Here is a 24,478-nt window from a genome sequence, read left to right on the forward strand (position 1 = left end):
TCTTATACCATTACTCTGCTTCCACAAATGTATGTCTGTTATTTTTGCCCTTAATATGGCCTCAATGATCCATATTAATTATATCTCTTAATAAAATAATAACTTTTCTTTCATAGAGAGAACTGGGAATTAGCTCATTGAGAAGGAAGTCTTTTATATGGACATTATAACAGACTGAGAAAGTATGTAAATAACACAAATTTCTTACATATCTCTTTTGTACCTTCTTATATACATCTTAGAGTGGCAGAGATGAGCATGTTTATTGATGAACACCAAAGATGTAGCCATTCTGTAGTATATATATAAATGATAAGAAAAAGTAGATAAACTTTAAATTATGCTCATTGTTCTGGTATTTATTCCTACTTAGAAACTATTCAGGTATCCAAAGATGAGTTAGTTCATTTGTTGATTTACATTAATTTATGTTATAAAATTACTTAAGGATCTTCAAAATTATTCTGAAGCCAACCCAAACCAAAATATATAAAAGTGTTTGTCATTTGTTCAGCATCACTAATCATAGGCAAATACAAAGCAAAACCAAAATGAGATATCACTTTATGCCTATTAGGTGGACTATTATTTAAAAAAAATGGAAAACGGTAAGTGTTGGCATGGTTGTAGAGAAATTGGAGCTCTTTTGCCTTTCTGGTGGGAACATGAAATGGTGTGGCTGCAATGGAAAATGTATAACAGTTCTTCAAAACATTAAAAATGGAATTACCATGTCATCCAGCAATTCTGTTTGTGCATGTATACACAAAGGAAAGCAGGGACTTGAACAATATAGCAGTGTGCATAGCAGCATTATTCACAGTAGCCAAAGGTAGAAACAACCCACGTATTCATCAGTGGATGAATGGATAAACAAAATGATATATAGACACAGTGGAATATTATTCAGCCTTAAGAAAGGAGGAAAATTCTCAATCACACATGCTGGATGAACTTGGCAACATTATGCTGAGTACAATAAGCCCATTATAAAAGGACAAATATTGTATTACCTACTTACATCAGGTAAATAGAGTAGTCAAGTGCATAGAGACAGAAAGTAGAGTGATGGTTGCCAGGGGCTGGGGAGAGGGGAGAATAGAGAGTTAATTATTTAATGGGTACATAGTTTCTGTCTGGGATGATCAAAAAATTATGAATAGATTGTGTGGATAGTTACACAATAATGTGAATGTACTTGGTGACACTAAACTGTACACTTACAAATTGTTAAAATGGGCAGCTAGGTTGATTCTGAACAGAATCACATTCTTTGCCATTGTGAATAAAGCTATGATGAATGTATGCGTGCCTGTGTCTTTTTGGCAGAGTGTTTGATTTTCTTTTGGGTATATGCCCAATAATGGGATTGCTGGGTTCAGTACTAGTTCTGTTTTTAGTTCTTTGAGAAACCTCTACACTGCTTTCCACAGTGGTTGAAGTAGCCTATCAAAAGTAGATTGGATAAAGAAAATGTGGTACATACACACCATGGAATACTATGGAGCCATAACAAAGAACAAAATGACGTCCCTTGCAGCAACATGGATGCAGCTGGAGACAATTATCCTAAGAAAACCAACACAGTATCAGAAAACCACATGTTCTTGCTTTTAAGTGGGAGTTAAACCTTGGGTACACATGGACCTAAAGATTGGAACTATAGACACTGGAGGCTATGATGAAAGGAAGGGAGTGGGGCAAGGGTTGAACTTTTCAACATGAAGGCGGAAGTCCATAAGCTGGAACTGATGTTCCAGAAAGTTGAGTCTGATCTGGATTACATTCAGTACCAACTGGAATATGGAATCAAGACTAATCATCCTGATTCAGCTGGTGAGAAAAATCCAGTTATATTCTTAAAGGAATTGTCAGCGATAAAGTTTCAATATCAAAGTTTATGTGCATGCTTTAAACCAGTTGCTGTTGAGCAGAAAGAGTCTAAGAGCTGCATTTGTGCTGCTGTGAATAAGACTATGAATGTGATACAAAACCTTCAAAAGCAAACAGACCTGGAGCTGTCACCATTGACTGAAGAAGAGAAAACTGCACAGAGCAGTTAAAATCTCACATGCCAGATTTATGAAGAAATGGACTTGGAAAGGAAACTCTAACAGAGAAGAGCTCAATTCCAGATAAATTTAGGAAGATGTCTTGTTAACACTTGATGCCTAGAGGTTGGGGGCTGGTGAAGAAGGTTTGGCATCAATGACTGGATAATGATGCCTTTCATGAGAGAGACTGTAAGAAGAAGGGCAGATAATATATGAATAAAATTCAGCCAAAAGGGTCAAAAAAAGAAAAAAGAAAAACTCTCTGTTGGTACTGTGCTTACTACCTGGGTGTTGGGACCATTTGTATCCCAAACCTCAGTATCATAAAGTATACCCATGTAACAAACCTGCATCTTTACTCTCTGAATCTAAAATAAAAGTTGAAAGTTTTAAAAAACTCAGTGAAGAAAATAATTAAAAAAAAAAAAGAGAGAAAAGTGGTTAAAATAATTTTGTGTATGTTTTACTATAAATAAAAAATTCTTAAGCAATATTTATCAGAATTATAATTCAATTTAGTTGAACGCAAACTTACATTTTTCAAAATCTTCAGCATTACAGAGCTATGATTTTAGCTGTTTTGATCAGTAAACCATTGAGTAGTTTTGAAAGTTGAGTTGATGTAGGCATCCTTCATTTTGTTACACTTCGTTGCACTTCTCAGAAACAGCGTTTATTACACATGGAAGATTTGTGACCATTCTATGTTGAATAAGTCTGTTGGTGTCATTTTTCCAACACCATTTTTTGGCATTGAAATATTTTTAAATTAATATATATATAGTATATTTAGACATGCTGTTGAACACTTAATAGACTACAGCATAGTGTAAACAGTATTCATCGGAAAACCAAAAAATTTATGTGATTTGCGTTATTGTGATAGTCACTTTATTGCAGTGGTCTAGAACAAAACCCATAGTACCTGCAAGGTATACCTATATAATAATAATTATTATTATATTTTTGCAACAGAGTCTGGCTCTTTCACCCAGGCTGGAGTGCAGTAGCGTGATCTCGGCTCACTGTAGCCTCTTCCTCCTGGGTTCAAGCAATTCTCCTGCCTCAGCCTCCTGAGTAGCTGGGATTATAGGCGCCTGCCACCATACCCAGCTAATTTTTATATATTTAGTAGAGACGGGTTTTTTTCATGTAGGCCAGACTGGTCTCCAACTCCTGCCCTCAAGTGTTCTGCTTGCCTTAGCCTCTCAAAGTGCTGGGATTACAGATATGAGCCACTGTGCCCGGCCAAGTATGCCTATATTATTTTTTAAATCCACTCATGTGTTATACTTAATACTAATAATTATGAGAAAAGACAAAACTTCTTTTTCCCTCTCAAACCAAACATTTTAAACTGGCCTGGCTTATCCAAAGATTCACCATAGTTGTGTATACTTGAATTCTTTTTTTTTGAGACATAGATTTGCTCATGTTGCCCAGGCTGGAGTGTAGTGGCATGATCTCGGCTCACTGCAATCTTTGCTTCTTGGGTTCAAGCGATTCTCCTGCCTCAGCCTCCTAAGTAGCTGGTATTACAGGCACTCACCACCACACCTGGCTAATTTTTGTATTTTTAGTAGAGACTAGGGTTTCACCATGTTGCCCAGGCTGGTCTTGAACTCCTGACCTTAGGTGATTTGCCTACCTCAGCTTCCCAAACTGCTGGGATTACAGGTGTGAGCCACTGCACCTGGCCTATACTTGGATTCTTAAAAATATTTCTGAGCTAGCAGTTTCTGTTACGAGTTTCTTTAGTTTCTGTGAATGTGGAGAATATACGTGCTTTTTATCTCTGTAAATCAGTTTTAGAGAGCTCTTCTGTGTAAGAGCTGTGACGTGTACTTTATTAATACCCTCTGGAGGTAGAATATTTCATACATAATGAGAATGAAGGCTTTTCTGAATTATTGATGGTCAAACATGTAGAAGGCTCTTCACCTCATTTCTACAACTTTAGCTATGGATCACAAGCAAACACAGAAACTCATCGTTTCAGATCTCACAGGAGCGATTGAACTTACAAATATCCAAACAGACAAACAAAAAGACTAACAAACCAGATTCTCTGTCATCCATCCAACAGAGACCATGAACGAAATCTACCTATTACTGTTGCAGTCTAGCCAGTGCACCACAACATTTCAGTCTTGTCGTCTGAGGTGGTACCTGGAGTTCTTTGTCTCACAACCAAGAAAATTAAGGAGCGTGGACACAAGAGTGAGGTTGGAGTGAAAGTTTAATAAGCGAAAGAAAAAAGTTCTTTATAGGAGAGAGGGGGCCTGAGAGAGGGTTGCCATTTTTACAGTTGAATGCAAAAGCTTTTATAAGAAACGCCTCTCATCTCTATAGCTGTTTGTGTAGCTTTTTAAATCTGTGAAGCTGTCTGTGTAACTCCCCCTGTCTGTGCAGCTGTGGGCATGTCCTTAGGCAAGCGCAAAATGCGGCTTCTCTTGGTTGTGCAACTGTGGCTATGTTTTGGGTAAGGTCCCCCACTCCCCGTGCAAGTTCCCATGGAGCCCACTGTGTACATGCCTGAAAAGGGGAAGAAACTTTTTCCTGGGAGGCCACAGATTACACCAGAACAAAGGCTTCTGTGTTGGGCCTTGCTTTCTTACCTGTGCAGCTGTAGCCTGAATTTTCCCCAGACTGCTCTATTTGTGCCTGTAGTTTGATTTTTCAGACTGTTTTTGTGTTTGAAGGAGTTTTACCAAGGACCCATCCTACTGTCTGCTTGACTAGCTTATTTTCCTTTCTCAGTACTACCATCATTGGGGATAGTATGTTGGTCATGAGTGAACCAGAGACACAAAGGCACAAACTTAGTAGAGAAGGAGAAAAATACGTAGAGAAACAGTGAGCAAAGTTAGAGCTTTATTGCTGCATGGGCATCTCTTTGGGAGCCAAGAAAAGGTGTGTTAGGCTTAACAGACTGTAAGGTGTGTTTCTCATTTACTGAGCTCCATCAGGTCCACTTTAGCTTCTCAGTGGATGACCTCCAGAACTGCTGACTATAATTTTTAAAAGGCAAAATTGTGACCTTCATGCAAATAGAGGATGAACACATGCCAAATATTGACTCAATTAGTGCAAAACCAGTAAGGCATTAAAACTGGTATAAAGAGTATATTGAGAGATATGCATACGATTTAATAGGAGATTAAGATGAGATTGCTGGATTAGATAAAAACAACTGGTTATTGTCTTACATGGTGGCAAACTGTAACCTTTGGGGTCCTTTCCACGAATAGAAATCTACAAGTTAACCTCTGCACCTGTGGAGTTGTAAAATAACTCAGTCAATAGAAAATCAAGCCTAGAGTTTAACTGAAAGAATACTCAGTGCTATAGTGTCAGTGTTTGTATCGCCCCAAAATTTATATGTTAGAACCTAATACTCAGTGTCATAGTATTCTAAGAGGTGAGGCCTTTTGAAAAGTGATTATGTTATACATGCTCTGCCCTAAATAATGGGATTATGTGCCCTTATTAAAGTAGTTGAAAGGAGCTACCTTCCCCTACTATTATGTGAGGACACAGAAGGCACCATTTGTGAGTAACAAACCCTCACCAGACAGCGAATCTGTTTGTGCTTTGAACTTGCACTTTTCGGCCTTGAGAACTGTGCACAATAAATTTCTATTGTTTATAAAATGCCCAGTCTAAGGTATCTTGTTATAGCAGCCTGGATAGACTAAGACACCCAATAATCTATTTTCAGATAATCTTTCTACCACCGTTTATCTTTTTTTTTTTTTTTTTGAGTTGGAGTTTTGCTCTTGTTGGCCAGGCTGGAGTGCGGTGGTGCAATCTCAGCTCATTGCAACCTCTGCCTCCCAGATTCAAGTGATTCTTCTGCCTCAGCCTCCTGAGTAGCTGGGTTGCAGGTATCCGTCTCTGTGCCTGGCTAATTTTTTGTATTTTCAGTAGAGATGGGGTTTCGCCATATTGGGTAGGCTGGTCTCAAACTTTTGACCTCAGGTAATCTGTCCACCTTGGCCTCCCAAAATGCTGGGATTACAGGCGTGAGCCATGGCACCTGGCCTTTTTTTTTTTTTTTTTAAATTAACAGTGATAGTTGAGTATTCCTTATCTGTTCTATTTAATAATTACATGTTAGGTAGTCTTTATCTGAAATGCCTGGAAGCAAAGTATTTTGGAGTTTTTCAGATTTTGGAATATTTGGATTAAACTTACTGATTGAGCATCCCAAGCCTGGAAATCTAAACTCTGAAGTGCTCCAGTGAACATTTCCTTTGAACATCATGTCAGTGTTCAAAAAGTTTCTGATTATGGAACATTTGGATCCTGGATTTTTGGGTTTGGGATGCTTGACCTAAACTAGTAATTCTTCAATTTAGTTTTTAAAAACTCTTTTGATTTTAACATTGATGCATGTTTATCTAAAAATATGGAAAATAGAGAAAAGAACTTAAAAATTACTCATAATCACTCTAGATAATATTATTTTCCCCTGTCTTTAGTGTCTAATTGTCTGCCAGAAAATTAGGAATCTGTTGCACTTGATTTTTAAGTCACTTAACTATGTGATATTTTAACAGTGAGCATTACCAGTTGCATTTTCCAAATTAAATTTATTATTTTTTCATTTCTTAACTGTAGGCTATTATTTCAAATTTCTTAAATTTAGTTTTTGGTGTTTTAAAGAAATCATAGATTTTGAAGCCACCGTGGCTTAGCACATCTTTGTGTTTCTATTACTTAACCATGTTTTTGAGACATAGTCTTGCCCTGTCACTCAGGCAGGAGTGCAGTGGTGCAATCTTGGCTCACCATAATCCTCACCCCCCAGGTTCGAGCATTTCTCCTGCCTCAGCCTTCCAAGTAGCTGGGATTACAGGCACCTGCCACCACACCCAGCTAATTTTTGTATTTTTTTTTTATTGCATTTTAGGTTTTGGGGTACATATGAAGAACATGCAAGATTGTTGCATAGGTGCATACGTGGCAGTGTGATTTGCTGCCTTCCTCCCCTTCACCTGTATCTGGCATTTCTCCCCATTCTCTCTCCCCAACTCCCCACCCCCCTGCTTTCCCTCCCCTATTTCCCCCCAACAGACCCCAGTGTGTAGTGCTCCCCTCCCTGTGTCCATGTGTTCTCATTCAACACCCGCCTATGAGTGAGAACATGCGGTGTTTGATTTTCTGTTCTTGTGTCAGTTTGCTGAGAATGATGGTTTAGTTAAGAAGGGTTTTCACCATGTTGGCCAGGCTGGTCTCAAACTCCTGACCTCAAGTGATCTCTCTGCCTCTGCCTCCCAAAGTGTGTGTTTCTGTTTTTCAGACTTTGGTGAAATGTTTCATGAAACTGTTAAAAACAAAAAACAAAAAAGCAAAACAGTTGCAGGAATAAGTTATTTTAACACAATGCAGACTTCGTGTCAGGTGCCTAAAAGGATTACCTTTGGGCGCCTCCATTAACTGTTATATATGTCTAATGATAGATTTTTGTATTGTATAGGTACAGTGTGGGAGAGGTATTTTCAGCTGCTTTGGAAGAGAGGAGAATTCAGGTTCTGCTCTCTTAAAGCTGCTGAAAACTTTGAGTCTTCCTACCTTTGAACCTCCTAGTAAATCCCCTCGAATACTGACCTGTTGCCTGGCGTATGATTCTCCAGTCTCCTGTTCTTTTGAGCCTTAACAATGTTTTGGGGATAAATTAGGTACATGGAAGCAGGTGGGTGAAGAGACAGGTATACTTTATTAGAGTAAATATGCACCCATTTTGGGAGCAGTTTGGCCGGAAGCCAGAATTAGCCTATTAATACTGATGTCATTTCTGCACAGTGCCTTTGGTATTGTACCACATAGCTCATTAATCACAGAAGTCATTCCTTCCCTCCCAGCATTTAAGGTGGTTTTTCTTTTGTATAGGTAGAGGTGAGCTTTATTTTTTTTCTTGTTATCAGCTTAATCCTCAAAATTGAGGAACTTCTGAAAAATTACTTTGTTAATTAATTCTTTCACATATCCAAAATATGCAAAACTGCACTGGTAAAGATAAACCACTAAATATTGCTAATCACATGACAGATTTATGTATGAGGAAATTAAAGATAACTGCTGTTTAAATAACTTTGCTATTAAGTTAGCTACTGATGGAATTTTGTAGATATGATCTGTTAGGATGTGCTATTCAGACCCCTGAAAAACAAAAGCAAAAACTGACCTAAACATTTTATAGTCTGGAAAGTTTCTTTATTTGCATATTGTTGTTTCTCACAACTAATCACAGTTGAGACTGACCAGTAGTATGATTTCTGTTTTAAAAATGCAGACATTGAAACTTTTATTTTTTATGTTTTGAAACAGAGTCTTGCTCTGTTGCCCAGGCTGGAGTGCAGTGGCATGATCTCACCTCCCTGCAACCTCTGCCTCCTAGGCTCAAGCGATCCTCCCACCTCAGCATCCAGAGTAGCTGGGAGTACAGGCCTGTGCTAATATTTTATATTTTTAGTAGAGATGGGGTTTTGTCATGTTGCCAGGCTGGTCTCAAACTCTTGGACTGAAGTGATCTGCCCGCCTCAGCCTCCCAAAGTGCTGAGATTACAGCTATGAGCCACCACACCCCGCCTAGACACTCAAACTCTTAAAAGAAGCTAAATTACTGTCTTACTTAGTTCAAATAGCCAGAAAAGTATACAACGGAGTTAAGGCTCAAATCCAGATCTTTTGACTTTGAATCCTATAACCTGCTCCCCTTTCTATTGGCCGCTTACAGTTGGCAGGCTCCTCTTCTACCTGTATTTTCAAAATTGATGCCTATCGGTGATTCTCAAAAGTGTGGCCTGGTAATGCCAGGGGTCCCTGAGGCCCTTTCAGAGGGTTCTCAAGGTCAAAATTATTTAATCATGCCAAGACATGACCTTTTTGACTAAGGTTTAAGGAAATAACAACAGTCCCACATTTTGAAGTAGAATTCTCAAGGCAGTAAATAGAGAATGGTAAGTGAGTTAAGGAGGCTTCTCTAGGAATGGATGTCTGAACCTCCTGGTAAACTAAGTTAAGGTACTGTCGTAAGATCTAGTTGGGGTGAGGGTGGTAGAGGAGAGGATAGAGAGTTGGAGGATACCCCTCTCTTCAATGGGCTAAATAATTTGTATGTATGTATTGTTTAGTCTGGTAGTTTTGTGGTATTATCTCATTGTTGTTTTAATTTGCAATTCCCTAATGGTAAGTGATGTTGAGTATCTTTTTATATGTTCATCTGCCTTTGTACGTCTTGGGTGAGGTCTCTGTTCAGATCATTTGCCCCTTCTCCTCCATTTAAAAAAATAGACAGGGTCTTGCTCTGTTGCCTAGGCTTAAGTGCAGTGGCACGATCTTAGTTCACTGCAGCCTTGAACTCCTGGGCTCAGGGGATCCTCCCACCTTGGCCTCCCAAAGCATTGGGATTACGGACATGAGTCACCACACCTGATCTTTTGCCTACTTTTTAATTGGGTGGTTTGTGTTCTTATTATTGAGTTTTAAAAGTCTTTGTATATTTTGGATACCAGTTCTTTATCAGATGTCTTTTACAGGATTTTCTCCCAGCCTGTGACTTGAGTTTTTCTTTTAACAATGTTTTTCACAGACCAGAAGTTTTTAATTTTAATAAAACACAACTTAGCAGCTTTTTGTTTCATGAGTTGTGCTTTTGGTGTTTTATCTAAAAACTCATTGACATTATCATCTAGAAGTTTTATAGTTTCTCATTTTACATTTAGGTTTATGATACATTTTGAGTTAATTTTTGTGAAAGGTGTAAGGTCTGTGTCTGAATTCTTTTTTTTTTTGCATATGGATGTCTGGTTGGTACAGCACCATTTATTGTAAAGAGTATTCTTTCTCTCTTGCATTGCCTTTACTGCTTTGTCAAAGATCATTTGACTTTGTGTGTGTCTATTTTATCTCATTGACCTAGGTCTGTTCTTTCACGAATACCACTCTATCTTGATTATTATAGATTTATAGTAACAGTCATCCAACTTTTTTCTTCCTCAGTAGTGGGTTGGCTAGTCTAAGTCTTTTTTTTTTTTTTTGTCTCTACATAAACTTTAGAAACCATGTTTTGATAGCTGCGAAATAGCTTACTGAGATTTCAATTGTGATTGCATTAAGTGTATATATCAACTTAGGAAAAACTGAAGTCATGACGATGTTGTCTTCTATTCCATGCATGCGTACTATTTTTCTGGTTTTTTTAGATCTTTGATTCCTTTTGTCAGTTTTGTAGTTTTTTGCATATAGGTTCTGTATGTATTTTGTTTGATTTATAACTAAGCATTTAATTTTTTGTGGTATTGTAAATGGTATTGTATTCTTAATTTCAAATTCCAGTCATTGTTGGTATGTAGAAAAGCAACTGACTTTTGTATATTTCTCTTGTATTCAGAAATCTTGCTATAACTGCTTATTTCAGTTTTTTGTTGTTACTGGTTTTTGTTTGTTTTAATGTACCTGTCATGTTATCTATAAAGAAAGACAGGGTTTTCCTCCTTCTCAGTCTGCATACCTTTTATTTCCTAATTGCACAAGCTAAGATTTCCAATATGATGTTTTCTAGTAGTGATGAGAGAGGATATCCTTACCTTGTTCTTTCTTACTAGTAAGTATTATGTTAGCTGTGGGTTTTCGAATATATGTTATTTATCCAGTTGAGAAAACTTTCCTCTGTTCCTAGTTTGTTAAGAGTGATTAGTCATGAATAGGTGTTGGGTTTTGCCAGTAATGTTTCCTGCATCAATTGATTTGATCATACGATACTTCTTTTGGCTTATTGATGTGGTGAATTACATTAATTGTTCATTAATTACTTTTTTAAAAATTGCTTTTCTAATGTCAAGCCAGCCTTGTATACCTGGAATAAATTTCTCTGGTTCATGGTATAAGTCTTTTTATATATTGTTGGATTTGATTTGCTAATACTTTGTTTAGGATTTTTGCATCTGTGTTTGTAAGAGATATTGATTTGTACATTTTTTTTCTTGATTTTTTTTTGCTTGGTTTTGGTGTTATTCAACCCGTTCTCATTTTTCTTTATTCTCTTCTAGCTTTTATTCATCTACATTTTCTGATTTTAGCTGTGTGAAAATGATGTACAAGTAGTGTTTTATTTTTTCACTTGAATTAGTAATCTCTAACATCCATTCAGTCTCCAGCAAAACCTGTTTTATGCTGCTCGATACTTTTTTTATATAGTTTTCATTTAAGACCAGTTATATTTAAAATGTTGAATTTTAAAATGAGAAATGTCATTTAACTAGCTATATTTACAGGAAGGTGGTTATACTCTGAAATCTCTAGATTTTTCCTGTGAAGTTATAGTTAAATTAAGATAATAATGAAGAAAAACTTTGTTTTTCTTTAGCTAATAAGGAGAAGTGTCGTAGTCCTTTGCACTTACACAGTAACTCTTACCTAGAAAAAATAATGGGATTGTGTACCTTCTCAGAGCTGAGGCACTCACTGAACAGGCTTGACTGGCAGTATCTCACCCCGCCCTTTTCTTTTATGTTCCTCATATTTTTCTCATGCATTTCTTTCCTAACCTTTGTGTGAAATAGAAGAACATAGTTTTTATTTTTTTATTTCTTTTCATTTTATTTCATTTGGTTTTTGGGGAACAGGTATTGTTTGGATAAGTTCTTTAGTAGTGATTTCTGAGATTTTGGTGCACCCATCACCCAAGCAGTATACACTGTACTCAATGTGTAGTCTTTTATCCCTCACCCCCCTCTCGGCCTTCCCTTTAAGTCCCCAAAGTTCATTGTGTCATTCTTACGTTTTTATGTCCTCATGGCTTAGCTCCCTCTTATAAGTGAGAACATATGAAATTTGGTTTTCCATTCTTGGGTTACTTTACTTAGAATAATGGTCTCCAACTCCTTCCAGGTTGCTGAGAATGCCATTATTTTGTTCCTTTTTATGGCTGAGTAGTATAGAAATGGAAGAACATAGTTTAATAGTGATTTTCTTTCCTTGTAAAATGTTATGTTTCCTACTGTCAAGTATTAAGTAAATTGAAGAAAACATAATTTGATTTCTTTTTTTGAATTTTGTATTGAGTCAATATTTCTACGATGAAAAAGTTTTGCAGCTTAACATAGGGTGTGACTAGCGATGATGATAGAAACAAAGTTTAGGACTTAACTAACCTAAGGAAAATAAAAGTATATTAATTATAAGATTATTTTGATGTTTAAAAAATGGCTGTTTTTTGATGTTTAAAAAATGCCTCTGCTTTTTCTTAGGCAGAGACTCCCCATAATGGGCCAGATTGTGGCTATGGCTCGTTTCACCAGCAGTACTGGCTTGACGGAAAGATCATTGCTGTGGGGGTGATTGACATCCTCCCAAACTGTGTATCATCTGTGTATTTGTACTACGATCCTGATTATTCGTTTTTGTCTTTGGGCGTCTACTCTGCACTACGGTAAGATTGTTTTTTGCCAGTATGGTAGTGGGTTATATAGAACTTCAAATAATTACTTGTTTGATTATATTTAATTATATAACAGTAGAAGTCTTATTTGACAGTGTATTATAATAATTTGTTGCTAGTCTGTTATGTAGAATATATGCTACTGTATTATAGGTATTCTATATGAGAATTAAATACTGCTATAGAATATATAATTATATATAATTTACAATTTTCATTTAAGAACAATTAGTATATTTAAAATCATTGAATTTTAAAATTTAACTAGTTGTATTTACAGGAAATATGTATTACATAACTAGTCATTTAACTAGTTGTATATATAATATACAGTTGTATATAAACTAGTCATTTAACTAATTGTATTTATAGGAAATAAATATTATGTTTAACTAGTATCTATAATATGTAATAGTTTTTACTGTATTTAGAAGGTATTACCTTTAGAACTGATGCCAGTGCCTGATGGTAATTCTCTAGCTACTTTTTTTTTTTTGACATGGGGTCTCGCTCTGTTGCCAGGCTGGAGTTCAGTGGTATGATCTCGGCTCACTGCAGCTTCTGCCTCCCAGGTTCATGCAATTCTCCTGACTCAGCTTCCCAAGTAGCTGGGATTACAGGTGCACACCAGCACGCCCAACTAATTTTTGTATTTTTAGTAGAGACGGGGTTTCACCATGTTGGCCAGGATGGTCTCAATCTCTTGACTTTGTGACCTGCCCGCCTCGGCCTCCCAAAGTGCTAGGATTACAGGCATGAGCCTGGCCAATTCTCTAGCTTTTTAAGCTATCCATGTAGTTAAGAAGTCATTGGCTGGGCGCGGTGGCTCATGCCTGTAATCCCAGCACTTTGGAAGGCCGAGGTGGGTGGATCACGAGGTCAAGAGATCGAGACCATCCTGGTCAACATGGTAAAACCTGAAACCCCGTCTCTACTAAAAATACAAAAAATTAACTGGGCATGGTGGTGCGTGCCTGTAATCCCAGCTACTCAGGAGGCTGAGGCAGGAGAATTGCCTGAACCCAGGAGGTGGAGGTTGCAGTGAGCCGAGATGGTGCCATTGCACTCCAGCCTGGGTAACAAGAGCGAAACTCTTTCTCAGAAAAAAAAAAAAAAAAAAAGGCCGGGCGCGGTGGCTCAAGCCTGTAATCCCAGCACTTTGGGAGGCTGAGGCGGGTGGATCACGAGGTCAAGAGATCGAGACCATCCTGGTCAACATGGTGAAACCCCGTCTCTACTAATACAAAAAATTAGCTGGGCACGGTGGTGCGTGCCTGTAATCCCAGCTACTCAGGAGGCTGAGGCAGGAGAATTGCCTGAACCCAGGAGGCGGAGGTTGCGGTGAGCCGAGATCGCGCCATTGCACTCCAGCCTGGGTATCAAGAGCGAAACTCCGTCTCAAAAAAAAAAAAAAAAAAAAAAAAAGAAGTCATTGTATTTGTGGGTAGCTTTCTTTGTTTATACATTTATTTATGCTCCCCATCAGAACTACTTATATTCCTTAAGTATTATATTACTTATATTCTTGTCATCACTAGTTTCTACTTCCTTTTTTCTTTTTCAACTGAGATGGGGTCTTGCTATACTGCCCAGGTTGGTCTTGAACTCCTGGGCTCAAGTGATCCTCCTTCAGCCTTTCAGGTAGCTGGAATTGCACTGCATTCAGCTCTATATTTTTTACTATTAATTAAAAGTTAAATTAATGTGGTATAAATGAATCAAAATAATATGAGTCTACTGGAAGATATATGCATGTATACAGAACGGGCCTGGGGAATCCCTGGCAGTCTGCTTGAATTTATGACCTTCATCAAAAGATAATTTCCATGGCTGGAAATATATGTATGCAGTGCAAAACATTTTTAGTGGTGAGAAGATTAGAGTCATACTCCAGTTTTCTGTATTTATTTCTGTTTGTGTGTATATGTGGCAGAGGAGGGAAGGAGGGTTGGAAACCATTTTTCTTTTGTTTGGGAGCTTGAGTCTTTTTCTCACTCTTTACTATTTGTCATACTTTTTTCATATCTTAGTCTTACGTCTGATGGTCACATTTTCACGTCATAGTAAAATGTACTGTATGTGCTTTTTTATGAATTATAAAAGAGTTGAAATTTTTCTTTAACTTAGAAATTTAATTAAAAAAAAAATCTGGTCCACAATTGATTTTTTTGTGTGTGTTTCAGTGGCCCACAATATCAAGTTCTTCATTTTAGCATTTTCAACTTGACTTTTTTCTTGATGCCAATTTATAACAAATCCACAATTACATAATATTTATAATGGATCTCTGTAACAGTCTTTTATTCTTATGTATTTAATCACATTTTTGTATAAAGTAGTTTAAAAATGCTTATGGCTGTTGGTGCTCTCACTGAAATTGAAACTGATAATTTAAAGCATTCATGTTTTATAACTTTAGATTTTACAATTATTATATAACTTCAGAAGTTTTCTTTCAGAAAAGATACATTTTCTTTATGCCCAAATCAGTCAATACTTTCAAATAATTGCTAGTTTTTTGTTTTGTTTTGTTTTTGTGTTATCACTTTACAATGTGTTACAGATTTTTTTCTAGACTTCTCAGATGGATTTTTAAGGGTGAGATTTCTTTCTACATAATAAGCTCTGGCCTATGTATGAAATACTTCATGGTTCAATAAACTGAGAGATGATTTAGATATTGAGATAGTAGCAAGAGTTATATTGATCGCCTAGTATATCCCTGCAAACCCTAGAGCTGGAGAGCCGTGAAGGAGCCGAAGAGGAGCCTGAGGTCATGAAAGGTTTGCCAGTTGAGAGTGGCATGGTTGCAACTGCTCTGTAGTCTTGTCACTTCCTTTTGGTGCTCTTGAGAATAGGAGTTGAGGAGTTTATAGAAAAGGAAAGGCAGCCGGGAGATTGACATCTTGAAGCAAAATTGGAGAAAGTAGGTTACCAGTTGCTAATTCCATTATTGATTTTAATGCATTTTGGTGACACCTTTCCCCTCAATTTCTTAAGTTTCTTAAGCAGTCCAACAATCAATATAGTTTTATGTTTTTAGATTTTATATAATCTAGCCTGTAGATTTTTATTTTTATTAATTTATTTTTGTAATCAGCCTCTGCTTATCCATAGCCTGTAGATTAAATAATTGTTTGAATTGGGGATCATAAGCATGGCATTTGTTTTCATATTTTTAGAAAGATACATTTTAAAAATGTAATTATGCTCATAGACATGAATAAGAAAGGTTTCTAGTTTGTCCAAGCAGACCATAAATAATAAAACAGATAAAATTTTAGATACTCCCTAGCACTGTGACAAAAATAAAATTAGTGGTGGTGGGCATGAAGCCTGTTTTATATACAATGGTCAGGAAAGACCTCTATGAACAGGTGACATTTCAGAGGCAAAGGAAGGAAAAAAGGAACCTGCCGCGTAAATATCTGAGGGTAGGAAGGAGTTCAGGTGACTGGCAGCAAATCTTAGTGCCCTGAGGTGGCCAAGAGAAACAGAAAAGTCTTTTGGACTCGTGTATAGGGAAGGACGTAGAGAGCCCTCTGCAAGGGGCAGAGAGGCAGGTGGAATTGGTGAGAAGGAGGCAGGTGGAGTAGCGCTTGTAGGACATGGTGGGGAAGTTGAGTTTTATTTATATGTGGTACCAACACACTACTGGGATGGGGGATTGGGAGATCTGATTAATATTGTAAAAGACTACTTGGCCTGTTCTACGGAGAATATGGAGGGGCAAGAGCAGAAACAGAAGAGCCAGTTGGGAGGCTGCTGCAGTCATTTAGGGGCACCATGATGGTGCTTGAACCAGAATATCTGAGGTGGAGGTGGTGAGAAGCAATCAGATTCAAGACATATTTTAGAGATAAAGCCCAAAAGACCTGCTAATGGATTACACATGGGGATGAGGAAAAGAATTAAGGATGACCGAGGAGAGGTGATGAAATGAACTAAGGTGGACAGGACCAGTGGAGTGGTACCTAGACTGGGTGGGCCTTCTTGGAATTGGTGGTCTTATGTTTGCTTGTGTCAGTGCATTCTTTCCTCAGTTTGAACCCTGAGAATGGATTAGTTCTGGGAATAGGATTTATTCTCTTATAGGCTAATAATGTTTAGTCTGGTTGGATTTAGGAATACTTTTAATTTAAAAATGAATTTTTATGGTAATAATTCTTCAAGGATTTAAACTTGAGCTAGAAAAATGCACAGAATATTGCATTGCAAATGCATTTCTTTAGAATTTTAAGCATTACTTGCTACTAAAAAAGAAAAGAATACCTTCGAGAAACAAATATAAAAACAAAACTACTTTCTCATACTTTAGAAATGTACTGAAGTTTTACTTAGCACTCTCAAGTCAGTCATTTAGCTGGGCAAGTAGAATGAAATTCTTTGCCAAAATTTATCAGGATGCAAATTAAAACCACTTCATGCACAGGCGATACAGTGGAGATACTGACAACTTTTTATGTTCAGGTTATCTGGCTTATTCCAACAAATACAGAAAATGTGGTGAAGTAACATGGTATTTCCTGCTCTCTAGTTTTAGGGGAAATAAAGTTGTATCTAGATAAAGAAATGAGTTATGCGTCATATACAGCTGAAAGTGTTTGCATGTAAGTGGTCATAATATTATTCCTGAAATATGTTGGCTTTTGAGTTTTCTAAAATTTGCTGTACTGTTTTTAACCTACTAAGCTCAGATTCTTTGAGAACCATAGGGCTTGATGAACAGTAATAGGACACTGTAGGTCTCTTTCATTTTATGCTATTTGAATTTTAGATCAGCTACTTTGCCCAATAAAGTGTAAAACCTGAACTTAGATGCATTTGCTTAATATTATTTAGAGGGGTTTAATATTTCTTTGGTAAAAATCATTGTATAGTGTTTTTTTCTTTTCCAATACTCATTTTTGTCCTGTATGTATAGTGTTTTAAAAGTCGTTTTTCTTTCAATATTTGTAATTTTTCGATAGCTTAGTATCAGATTTTATCAAATGTTTACCATCAAATTACATAGATTTTGGAACATTAGAACCAGAATTAACTGCCTTCAGCTTTCTTCTTTTTCTTTTGGCAGAGAAATTGCTTTTACTCGGCAACTCCATGAGAAAACTTCTCAGCTCAGCTATTATTATATGGGTTTCTACATTCATTCATGTCCCAAGATGAAATATAAGGTAAAGTTGATTTTCACATATATGTCTGTTTTTATTATAGAAAAATGAATCTCTAATAAAAGGTTTATCTCAGGGCACTGGATTTGAAGCTTTGAAGGAAGGACCAGTGGGTTAATAAGGAAATCTCTTTGCTGCCTCAGAAATTAAGCTTTCTGTAATGAGAACCACAGCCTCTCCTGCTCTTGTAATCCATTGAATTATTGTGAGATTTAAGTATATTTCAGATTTCCCTTTAAAAAAAAAGTTTTATGACTCTTGTTAATGAAACCCTTTGATGTTTCCTAAGTATGAGTAGCCCACTGTAAAAATTGCAGAGTAAAGACCAGTGCAGAGGAGCAGACCCACTGCCTTCCACCCACTGTGCTAGCAATAACCAAACACCTCTGTTTTCCTTAGAGTGAGGCCTTCAGCTCTGAAGATGCATGGATCTTCTACTTAAAACTTGAGATCCAGGTGAAGATTAGGAGCATTTTACATAAAACCAGAGCATACAGTGGTCTGGTCAGTGGCCTATGAGGACATGGATTTTTTTTTTAACTGTAGAAGATGTGGAAGAGGAAAGGAAGGAGTAGCTCAAGAAAAGAGTAGGTAGGATGAAGAAGCACATTTCAAGAAGAAGCAGTAAAAGAAAGGATTAGAAGGGAAAGTATTGATGATATGTTTTTAGCAAAAAGGGTAACCAAAGGGGACCCTGAGGCTGGGCTAAGGTACTTAGGCACCTGGGAGTCATCAACAGTTGCAGAGCAGTGTAAATCAGAAAATATACATATATCCATTCATAGACATAGGACTTAATGGGGGTTTAAAAACATGCCAAATTAAAGAAAAAAGCGTAATTGAACCCCTTGTACCCATTACCCAGCTTTAGCAATTTTCATGCATTTATTTCATCTATTCCTTCACTCTGTTTCCACCTCCACTCTCTCTTGAATTATTTTGGAGCAAATCAAAAATATCACTTAATCTGTCAATATTGTAGTATGTATTTCTAAAAGATAAGGGCATTTTGAAAACATAACCATGATCGCATTGTATACCTAGAAAGTATTAACAGTGTTTCTAAATATCACCTGATATCTAGTCAGTGTTCATATTTCCTATTTTTTTATTGTCTCATAATCTTTTTACAGTCAATTTGTTTGACTTAAGACCCAATAAGTTTCATATATTATATTTGTGATGTGTCTGTTAAATCTCTTTAATTGATAAATTTCTCCCTGCCTTTTTCTTTCTTACAAAGGAGTAATTCACAGGGCTTGGTGATTAACTAAATTTGGGGATGATTATAATTCCAAAGCTTTGAGGTTAAGTACTGCATGGCTGGGGAGGCAGTTCCATTGTCAGAAACTATGGATTCTGAAAGTAGGACTGGCTTTGAGAGAGAAAAGCACAGTGCCTTGCTGGTTTTACATCGACAGTCCAGATAAGCTGACAAAGGTGTGTCCTGCTGGTGCTTGGAGGTTTTCTTTTGAGCTCATACTTAAGTGTTCATTGTAGGAGGTAACCTCCGAATGTGCTTATCTTCAAGAACTTCTTTTATGCCTGAATTATTAATTGACTTGATAGGCCTTAACGTATGTTCTGTACAGAAGGAAAAGCATGAGCATATTTCTGTTTGCCTAAAAATAATGATTTGGTTAAGTTTTTACTAGTATTTTATCCTTCTGGCTCATTTTTATCTGGTACTAGATCTAAATTTGTTCAGAGCAGAAAACTCTAGTACTCAAGATACTTTAATGTGTTTATAAGACTCAAAGAAAACTCAGGCCGTTCTTATATTAATCTTCCTTTAGTACATGACCCATTCAAATGAAATATTTTCATACCAGACTTAGGGACTTGCAGAGCTTGCACTTTTGTGTCTCATCTGTGATGGCCATTCTAGTTTCACAGCATTTCTTTTGAAAGTTTTTCGTTATGCCTAAGCTAAATTCTAATTTGCTCTATATTTTAACCTGTTTTATTTTTTGTCATTCGTGGAAATGTTGGCTATAGTTTCATCATCCTTTTCCTCTTCATGAAGACGTTTTGCTCACACCTTTGTTGACTCTAGTCTAGACTAAATATTTCATATTCTTTAGTCTCCTTCCTAGGTAGACCTCTGCTTGGAAATTCAAGCCAGCCTTTATTTAGTTTTAAGTTAAGGAATTAAAAATACTATGTGCTTTCAGTCTGCCTTAATTATATCCAATCCAAATCTATCAGAATTATAGCTTCAAAATATTATTCGTTTAATTCCATTTATATGAGTGGTACCCCCATGTCTGCTTGCCTTCTGGTTTACTTCCTTCCTTCATCCAGGAAATAGTCATTCAGATCCTACTGGAAAATAACAGCTGTGAGCAATACAGGCAACATCCCTGGCCTCGTGGAACTTCCATTCTAGTAGAGAAGCTAACAGTAATAAAGAAGACAGATGTCAGATAGGGATGAGTGCTGTGTGGTAGACATTAATTAACTGAGTGTGTGTGGCTACTTTAGATTGTGTTGTCATCCTCTCTGAGGATGAATGTTTAGGCTAAGATTTGAATGTCACAAAGTCAGCCAATGGGAAGTTTTGGGGTCATTTCAGAAAGAGACTGAGGAAACAGTTTAGCACTGCCTAGCCTTTTAGTTGCTGCAGTTGTCAGTTTTGACTGTAGTTTATGGCCTGGAGAACATTTTCGTAAGACCCATCGTTAGGCCATATCTTCAGAGATTTTAAGTAATTGGTCTGGGATCAACTGTGGGCATCAGATTTTTTTTTTTTTTTTTTTTTTTTTGAGATGGAGTTTCGCTCTTGTTACCCAGGCTGGAGTGCAATGGTGCGATCTCGGCTTACCGCAACCTCCGCCTCCTGGGTTCAGGCAATTCTCCTGCCTCAGCCTCCCGAGTAGCTGGGATTACAGGCACGCGCCACCATGCCCAACTAATTTTTTTTATATTTCTAGTAGAGACGGAGTTTCACCATGTTGACCGGGATGGTCTCAATCTCTTGACCTCGTGATCCACCCGCCTCGGCCTCCCAAAGTGCTGAGATTACAGGCGTGAGCCACCGCGCCCGGCCGCGTCAGATTTTTTTAATGCTCAGAGATTCTGATATGACGTCACACTAGATAATAAGTGTAGCAAAATATTTTTTCACAGCTGAGAGCCTCTTGAGAAACGAAAGCTTATTATTTCCCATTTTAAACTTTGCTGTTTTCTGTTTGTTAAATCCAGAATTACTCCTATTGAAGAAGCTCATATCTTTGCCTTGTCATCTGTGGCATAGAACATGAAATACTGACCAACTAGAGAATTCTCATTTTTTTCCCTTCCCTTGCCCCTCCCCCATGCTTGCAAATTCCCTGTCTACTGGGGAATTCAACTCCAGTAATCTCTACTGGACTTAAGACCAGATTTCGTCATCATTCACCCACTTACCCCGTAGCAGTTGATTAAGACCAGATTTCGTCATTCACCCACTTACCCCGTAGCAGTTGATGTTTCTTCCCAGAACTAGTCTATCTCCTGTGCATACATTCCTGAGAATCTAATGACATTTAACTTCTTGTTTCCCAGGTAGCTACAGTGTGCCTGCCACGTAGTAGATGTTTAATGCTTAGCATACATTTGCTGAACTAATAAATGAAAATACTAATGCAGAGGGCCGAGGAACATGTAGGACAGTGAGAAATGCCTTCATTTTTTAAACGAAGATTTGTTGAGCACGAATGAGATGGCTTCTACTTTACAAATAGGTTATAACTTAGTAACAGATACACAGTTCTAACAATGTGGTAGGTATTATGACTGATTATCTGTGAGTATTGATAAATACTTGGATAGCAAAGGGAGGTGGTGACACAGGAATGTATAACAGCTTGGAGAAGTTGCTTAACTACATCTGGTCTCAGTTTTTGCAACTGTAAATGGGAATGATGTAGAAATTAGACAGGTTGTTATCTGTGTTTGAGTGTAGATTCTATCCAGTTGGGTAGCATTCATGAAATCATTACCTGAGCTTTTGTTGAGACCTGTCAAGGCTCTCTCTCTTTGCATACTGATAACTGACATCCAAATTTCTGCATGCCTGCTCTTGTTATTAACCAAACTTCTTAGATTAGTTTAGATGCTGGGGAAAGGGAAAGGCATGTATTACTGGATACCAGTACTGCCTCTCTGTAAAAGTTCCTACAGTTGTGAACACTTGTCTTTTGCTTAGAGGCCAGTGGCACTGCATTAGTCCATTTTTATGCTGCTGATAAAGATGTACCTGAGAAGGGGAAGAAAAAGAGGTTTAATTGGACTTACATGGACTGGGGAGGCCTCATAATCATAGTGGGAGGTAAAAGGCACTTCTTATGTGGCAGCAGCAAGAGAAAATGAGGAAGATGCAAAAGTGGAAACCCCTGATAAAACCATCATATCTCATGAGACTTACTTCCACGAGAATAATATGGAGGGAACCGCCCCCATGATTCATATTATCTCCCACTAGGTCTCTCTCACAACATGTGCAAATTATGGGAGTACAATTCAAGCTGAGATTTGCGTGGGGGCACAAAGCCAAATCATGCCAGACACTGAGCTCTGTTAGGGAATAGTGCTGCAGTGTAGTGAACCTTTAAGTAACAAATCCTATATCGTGCCACCGGGTGTCTGTCAGCTTTGGCCCTATCTGTTTAGAGCAAAAAAAAAAGTCTCTTAGAGCTCAGGTATTTGTTGGCTGAATAAATAAAATGGTTGGTTTGCTCCATTGGAGTGAGGTGAAATTGGTACATTTGTTGTAGGACTCCTACCTGTATGTCATAATTGATGGCAATCTAATACTCAAGTCAAGGCCATTTAGATCAGAAAAGAGCACCCTTTCTGTGCTAGCACCATTGTAACTTTCCTACTTACCCCACAAACTGAGCTACTGAATTTGAGGAGGACTAGTCAGGTTGTGTGGCAGAATATCATGTCACTCCTTTAGTCCCTCTTCCAAATACTGCATCAGAAGCTAAGACTGTAATTTCTGTTTACTTAGGGATAAAGCTGAGCAATTCAGAATAATTTATGGTCACTGTAGATTATTGGCACTTCATTCCTGTTTTTAAAATAGCAAGTTACTGTGTCTATAGAAGATCTTTAGAGCAACAAGTATCATTATAAAAGGTGACTGATTATATACAATTATTGGAATTAGTAGCTGGTCTGGGTTGGTATAAATCACTTCAAAAGCAGATTGGTCTTGTTTTAAATAAAGTAAAGCTGACATGAAAACTTCCAAGTCCAAGCATGATTATTTCTCATTGCCAGTTGAAGGTCTAGAACTAGAGACCAGCAAGAAATAATTCACAGAAAATGAATTGTTGCCATGTGGCAATTTTTTTTTGTTTTTGGTAAATTTATGTTTTTTCAAATCATGAGTCTTGACAAAAATCAATTGAAAAATCAGGAAATTGGGAGAAAGTATTAGAATTCTCCTTCAAGAATTTAAACAATCAGCATAAAAATGTTACTAGTTTGAAGGAATCCAACAGATGTCAAGTCAAAAGAAAGGACAGGAAACTCTGACTTGCAGAGCTGACAGTGAAGGTTGACACTCGCAGGAAGCAGGACGGGAGTGCAGAGGAGGGAGCACTCATCGTCTCATCAATAGTCTTGCTTGTAACTGTGTTATGGAATGTGTGTGTGTGTGTTGTCTGTCTGCTGATAATAATGTAAACAACAGTGTGAACATAAATATTAATAAGTTGATTATACAAAATATATGAGTAGTGTTCCAAGAAATAACAAATCTTGGAAGCAAAATAAGTTTATACATAAACTTATGTGCGTGAGGCTGCTTATTTGCCAAGAAATCCAAATGTTAGGTTATTCGAAATAGTGTTTAATGGTGTTCACTGGAATTTTCCAATGTTTTAGTATTCACTGTATGCTAAATATATTTGTAATACTACTGTCCTTCATTTTTTTTATTAAGTAATTTTTAAGATATCCATTCTAATGAGTAAGGAGTCTGAAGAATATTGGAAGTATTAAGAATAACTTGTGATTTCAGGAATTATAATGTTTCCTTCCTTAGTCCCCAAAATTAGTATGTTTAGAATTTTGAAACATCAACATTTAGGAAACTAAGTTACAGTCCAAAGTAGAAAAAGACAATCTGGGACTCAATGTTACCATTTAAACAAATTTTTGATATATTATGTTCACATTATTTGTTCTTGGGAGGGAGAATTCTGAGAATCTGAAGTATACTTAGTGATTCTGTAACTATTTGCGAGATAATGATAGAATTTTTGAAGATTGAATTAACTTCATAAAGTCAGCATTTTCCTGGCATCATTTTTTGGGAACACTTTTGGGTTTTCAACAACATGTTGATTTTAATTTTTATGTTGTTAATTTTAAGAAAATAGTTTGCATTGCCTTATGATTTTAAATGAGTAATTTTAGGTAACCGCAGGATTAAAGTTATTTTCATTTCAGTTAAGGATGTTGTCTTTGTTCTTTTTGTGTTTATATAACAGGATACCTGAGGTTTGAGAATTTATAAAGAAAAGAGTTTTATTTAGCTCATGATTTTGGTGATGGGAAAGTCCAAGGGCATGGCACTTGCCCAGCTTCTGGTGAGGGCCCTGTGCTGTGTCATAGTGAAATGGAGAAACAGAAGGGGGACTGGGTGAGCACAGAGACAGGCAGGAGAGCCTAAGTTTATTTATAGTAACCTGCTCTCAGGAACACATCCATTCCCATGAGAGCGAGAACCTACTCACTCCCACTAGACAGCTTTAAATCTGTTCCCCAGGGCAGTTCTCCCATGATCCAAACACTTCCCACCAGGCCCCATC

At 37.2% G+C, this 24,478-nt stretch overlaps 2 protein-coding genes across 6 annotated transcripts in view; both read left to right on the forward strand.

Annotated features, from left to right (window-relative positions):
- The window catches only part of ATE1 (arginyltransferase 1), a 152,404-nt gene that overhangs the window by 49,282 nt on the left and 78,644 nt on the right, over positions 1–24,478 (forward strand). For all 5 annotated transcript variants that reach the window (XM_012453457.3, XM_012453454.3, XM_012453456.3 and 2 more), the window contains 2 exons: positions 12,311–12,492; positions 17,576–17,675. In XM_012453457.3, the coding sequence (XP_012308880.2) occupies positions 12,311–12,492; positions 17,576–17,675 (282 nt within the window). The remainder of the gene's footprint in view (positions 1–12,310; positions 12,493–17,575; positions 17,676–24,478) is intronic.
- LOC105717988 (spindle and kinetochore-associated protein 2-like) lies at positions 109–3,060 on the forward strand. The gene has a single exon (XM_064373652.1). The coding sequence runs from the start codon at positions 1,722–1,724 to the stop codon at positions 2,061–2,063; it is 342 nt and encodes a 113-aa protein (XP_064229722.1). The 5' UTR covers positions 109–1,721; the 3' UTR covers positions 2,064–3,060.

The sequence above is a fragment of the Aotus nancymaae genome, unplaced genomic scaffold (assembly GCF_030222135.1).
Source record: "Aotus nancymaae isolate 86718 unplaced genomic scaffold, 86718_ANA_hifiasm-v0.15.2.pri h1tg000010l, whole genome shotgun sequence".
Classification (NCBI taxonomy): domain Eukaryota; kingdom Metazoa; phylum Chordata; class Mammalia; order Primates; family Aotidae; genus Aotus; species Aotus nancymaae.

Excerpts from the sequence above, each read along its gene's own strand:
- LOC105717988 (XM_064373652.1), top strand. The coding sequence starts at position 1,722 with ATGAAGGCGGAAGTCCATAAGCTGGAACTGATGTTCCAGAAAGTTGAG.